The sequence below is a fragment of the Echinops telfairi genome, unplaced genomic scaffold, assembly GCF_000313985.2.
Source record: "Echinops telfairi isolate 266 unplaced genomic scaffold, ASM31398v2 ScPeMD7_7473;HRSCAF=8511, whole genome shotgun sequence".
NCBI classification, from domain to species: domain Eukaryota; kingdom Metazoa; phylum Chordata; class Mammalia; order Afrosoricida; family Tenrecidae; genus Echinops; species Echinops telfairi.
This window is the reverse complement of record NW_022111377.1, coordinates 13,356,947-13,362,060: the sequence shown is the minus strand read 5'-3', so window position 1 is coordinate 13,362,060 and position 5,114 is coordinate 13,356,947. Positions and strand designations below refer to the sequence as shown.

At 37.4% G+C, this 5,114-nt stretch overlaps 1 protein-coding gene across 1 annotated transcript in view; it reads right to left on the bottom strand.

Annotated features, from left to right (window-relative positions):
• The window catches only part of MALRD1 (MAM and LDL receptor class A domain containing 1), an 819,322-nt gene that overhangs the window by 766,292 nt on the left and 47,916 nt on the right, over nt 1-5,114 (bottom strand). The window contains 2 exon segments of the mRNA XM_013008119.2: nt 1,236-1,397; nt 1,496-1,590. Coding sequence (XP_012863573.1) covers nt 1,236-1,397; nt 1,496-1,590 — 257 coding nt within the window.

The following is a 5,114-nucleotide window of genomic DNA, read 5'->3' as shown; positions in this document are numbered from 1 at the left end:
CATCAAGTGCTGTCTCATTTCACTCACTTTTCTGCTGCCCACCCCCCTGGGATGGGGGCCATCCATTGATCATTGTGATTGGTTCCCCCTTACTCCCCCTTCCCCTTTCCCATGCCCTCCTAGTATGGCTGCTCGCCTTATTGGTCCTGAGGGCTTTATCTGTTCTGAATATTTTCTTTATATTTATTTGGATCCCCACTGTCATCATTTTAAGACATCTCAATTAAGAAAACAGTGTTATTTCTGTATCTCACCATTCAACTTTTACATGGAGTTCATACTCCTTCATTCATCCTTTTGCTCTTCACTAATCAAAATAAGTGACATTGAAATTCAATCAAATGCAATTCCTATCCATAAGCAAATGCTAAATTCATCCTATATCAAGTGCCTTCCTACTCCATATTAAATTTATAAAAGTCATCATCATTTGAGTCCACTAAAACGTGATTAAAGAAACTTACTTTGACTATATTTGTACACAGACCAGTTTCAGGAAATAAATTCACTAAGAATTTATAGGCTTACCCTGGCTTTACCTATACAAATTGTTTTGGAAAATAAAGGTTGTATTGCATAGTTGGAGGTTATCCATGGAATAAAAATTCAGTTATTTTACTTCACTAGCATCTGAAATTAATACTTAAATCAAACAGCCTCTTTCTTCATTTCCCAACAATGTCAACATGAGAAAAGTCAGGGGGAAAGATGATGATTGTTTGGAATAAATACCAAGAAATAATATGATGAAAAGTGATAAAAACAGGGGGACAATGGAGAGGTTCAAGAAATTAAGGAAACGATTTAAAGGTCAGATTATACTGCTCAGTCAAATCCTATAAACTCAGATGCATCATATATTACTCATCTTTGCATCCTCCTTGGGACAAAGGAAATGTTAAACATGTGCCCACTGTTAAAAGTAATCTACATAAAATAAATTTTGAATTACCAAATATTATAAGAACACCAATATGTCTCAAAATACATCAACTTTATTTTTGATAACCCCAAAATTCAAAATACTTTCTGAACTGTCTTTCATGGTTTCTAACCATCCTGATGTGCTGTGACAGTTTGGTGTATGACTTGAACGTGCCCTATTCTGCCAGGCCCAGCCTATCTGCATGACATGGGAGAAACTGAAAACCGATTTTTAACTCCATCCCATGTTAGAAATTTGTATCTTATCAATTTTCTTCCAGATGCAAAGGTAGCGAATCGAGCACACTTACCTCAAATCTCTGTGAGCTGTGGATTTTTATGACATTTCTCTGCCACACAGGTTTGAGCCCCGCTGTGTTTTGCCACAAAGGTTGAATGGGACTACCACAAGCAGTTTGAAGACCCACCATTAAACTTCCACTCATTTGGCTGAAGAAGTGATAAAATACAATCTATGAGAAATAAATAAATAAAATGAGTGTCCAAATGAAAATAATAAGGAATTTCCCAAATGTAAAATGTATTTTTTAAATGGTGTATGTTTAAATACCTGACAAGCATTTTGCTTATCCGTCGGAAGGAAAATTCTGCTTCTTAGATTTGAGGCTGTAGATCCCAATCCGGAGACCAAAGAGAGGAAATGGGCTGTTAAAGAAAGGAATCAGCATGTTATAATCAGAGGAATCGCTGGCAAACTCAATGAAAACATCAGGTTGTATTTCTAGCCAAGTTCCGCTGTAGATTGATATGCATTTGTTTACAAAATGAAACAGCAGTCGACCCATTGCTTTTGTAAACGGTCTGATATTTGACCTTCATTCATTTCCACCAGTGAAATCAGGAGCTGTGATTACCCTCCCTCTGCTCTGTGTGAAGAGTCCTGGTGACATGGTGACAAGCTTAGCTGTTCACAAATAGGTCCCCAATTTGCACCTGCCAGTCCCTTCACAGGAAAGAAGACCTGGTGATCTGCTCTGGTAGAGAGCTCTGTCCTTGTTAGATGCCATCGGGAGGTTTCTAACCCGTAGCAGCTTTGTTCGCAGCGGAAGGAAACACTGCCCAGTCCCGTCATCCTTGCCCTTGTTCCTGTGCTTGAGGCCACCATACGGAGCAGTTCTGCTCTGTCTTAGAGGGTCTCTGCAAGGTAGGATGGCCCAAGACAGCAAGGATACACACTCTCAGAGGCTACAGTGCCTAATCCCAATTTGTCACATGGACTGTAGTTGCTACGGTGCCGAACAGGTTTCAGCAGAGCTTCCAGACTAAGATTAGGGGACAAAAGAAAAAACAAAAGGGCTGGTGATGTGTTTTCAAAGGAGCCTTACGATGACAGTGTAGTGCGTTGGGGCTCACTAGAGAAACAAAACCAGGACACTTATGAATATATATATATCCATATATATGAGGATAAGCTTATACAGCAATAAGGGCTATAATAGCTAATTAGTCCACACAGCAGAATAGAGGGTTCAGTTCAACTCACTTCCGTGGAACAGTTAATACACTGGAAGTCCTTCAACTCATGTGGGTTGCCACCTCCAAGGAAGGTGAGTCCTCCCTCAGGCAAGGCAGGCAGAGTCTGCTCACAGGCAGCAAACAGCAGGGTGGGTCAGCAAGAGTCAGTCGCTTGGGAGCTTAGAGAAGCAGGCCCAGAATGGCATGCATATGGAAATCAAGCAATACAAGGCAACAGGATCCACCAGCCTCAAGGTCAAGTGAGGTTGGCAAAATAAACCTATCACTTGGTTTAAGTGTTAACCCAAGGTCAGAAGTTGCAACCCACCAGCTGCTCCTGGAAAGATGAGGCTTTCTGATCCTATAGAGATGTACAGCCTTAGGGACCCAAAGGGGCAGTTCTACTCTGCCCTATATATTCGCTGTAAATTAGAATCAACTTGATGGTAGTGAGTTGTTGTCTTGGAGTTTTTTGCTCTGTTTCTGTGTGGAATATTTGGCATCCCTTCACAAATTAGCTCATAAAAAACCCTACTGCACCACAACTGTCCAATTCACTGGGCATGGGAGCACCATAAATCAAAGCCCATCTCAATGGCAGTTAACAACTTGAACAAATTACAACCCTGCAAAGAGCAAATCAAAAACCAAATCACTGACAACGAATCTATTCCGACTCACAGCGAACCTGTTAACACAGGACAGAACTACCCCCGGTAGGTTTCCAAGACTGAAGTTCTTCACAGTATCTGGACAAGCATTTTATTGGGGGCTGTGAGATATTTATTTGCTGTGATTTTTTTCCAAAATAATTCAAAAATAGGTCTCAAATATTCCAAGGCACATGAAACAACTCTGAGCCCTGATACTCTTCTGATTGCTGCAGTAGACTATGATAGTGGATTGTCACTGCTTGGAAGCCTTTGAAATAAATGTTGAACACTCTTTGGGATTTCACAGATTTATTCCAATGCTTTACAAGAGTTATAGTGCACAATCTGGGAACCATTGTTTTCAGAAAACTTACTTAATTTTTTCTCATTTATAAAGAGAAATGTAAAAATTATGTTGAAGACAATTATGATGATCTATCTACCTGAGCAATTCAATGGCATTTTTTAAAGATGGATTGGAAATCAAATGTAATTATCACAACATTGAATCAATAGTAAAATTATAAAATTTTAAAAAACCTGATCTTCCTTCTTCCTATTCCAAAATTGCACTCTAATTAAACAGAAAACAATGGCATTAATGGCTGCTTTAACATAGTCAGAGTCATAATTGAAATCATTACATTAACAGGTGATTGTTCTAGGGAAGAACTCTCTGGAATTAATATATACACATAATTTGGATGAAGAGCTGGTATCCTGGTGATACGGGTAGACTGCTAATGCTTTTCTCTTGCTTTGTAGCCTGCAGGTAAAGCATCTTAAGCAAGTGAATAATCAAATAAGCATAATGAACCACACGGATATATTATTTTAAGTTTTAGATAATATTACTAGCAACACGAATTATAATAGTACTCAACAGACCTTGAGTCATTATTTATCAATATTCAGCTAATAAAATTATCCCTTGTATCTGGGGAAGAATTATTTACATTCATCAGGGAAATTACTTTAATTTCCCTGATATTTATTTAAAATGTTAGTCTTAAAATCAATTTTACCAAATTGAAGCATTAAATAGTAAAGTATTTGCAATAGTATTTTTCATTGCACACACAAATAAACAATATTCAAATATTTGAACAGAGTGTTTTAAGAGCATCAGCCATGGATTTGGGTGTGCACTATGGCACTGTAAATTATTTTGAATCTTTTTTCAAAAGTTAAATACAGATTATTCCTCCAGATTGAGTTGAAAATAAATCTAAAATTCAGAAGTGAACTAAATAGAATTACATTCATTTTAGTAAAGTAATAGGACCCCCATCTCCCCATAAAAAGTCCACAATGTACCTTAGATAGTAAAGTCTGCTTTATGCCTTTAATTTCAAGTTAGTGACAACAGCGAACATTTTTGAAATACACATTCTATTTTCACATGCTCCTTAGATTATGAATATTGGATTTCTCTAACTCACATATGGAAATGTTCCTTAGAGATGAATACTGCATTAGTGAAAGTTATCTTGCTCTCCAAAGAGATTTGGTCTTTGTGTTTATTTATGAGCATGAAAGAAAGGAACAGATTTATATTGTTCTAAGATGCTCTTTCCACCTCTGACACTCCTGCCTCTCACTGCTTCTCGCCATCACGAAGAGAACGGATAGAGATGATACTGTATCCTGTATTCTTTCTGCTCAAGCTGATACTATATCCTGTATTCTTTCTGCTCACTCGTGAAGCAGCCAGTTCTACACATCTAACACAGGTGTACAGAAACCCAAAGATACATACTCGCATCCCCATATGTCTCCTATGAGTCTCTCCATACACATTTATCTATGGTTCATAAATTTCTATTTCATGGTTACATCTATAAAAGTGAATTAAAATAATATCTCTAAGTTTCTCTTGTTATAAAGTGTAAATATGAGATTCAAAAGAAGAAAACAGAGCATGCTTTGACTTATCATCATAAATGTTAGAGGGCTATAGATTTTTTTTCTCAGTAACTGAGTAAGTGTTGTAGTAAAATCACAAAATACACCAAATCTGATAACAAAAAGGGAAAGACATAAATATGAAAGTAAAAAAAA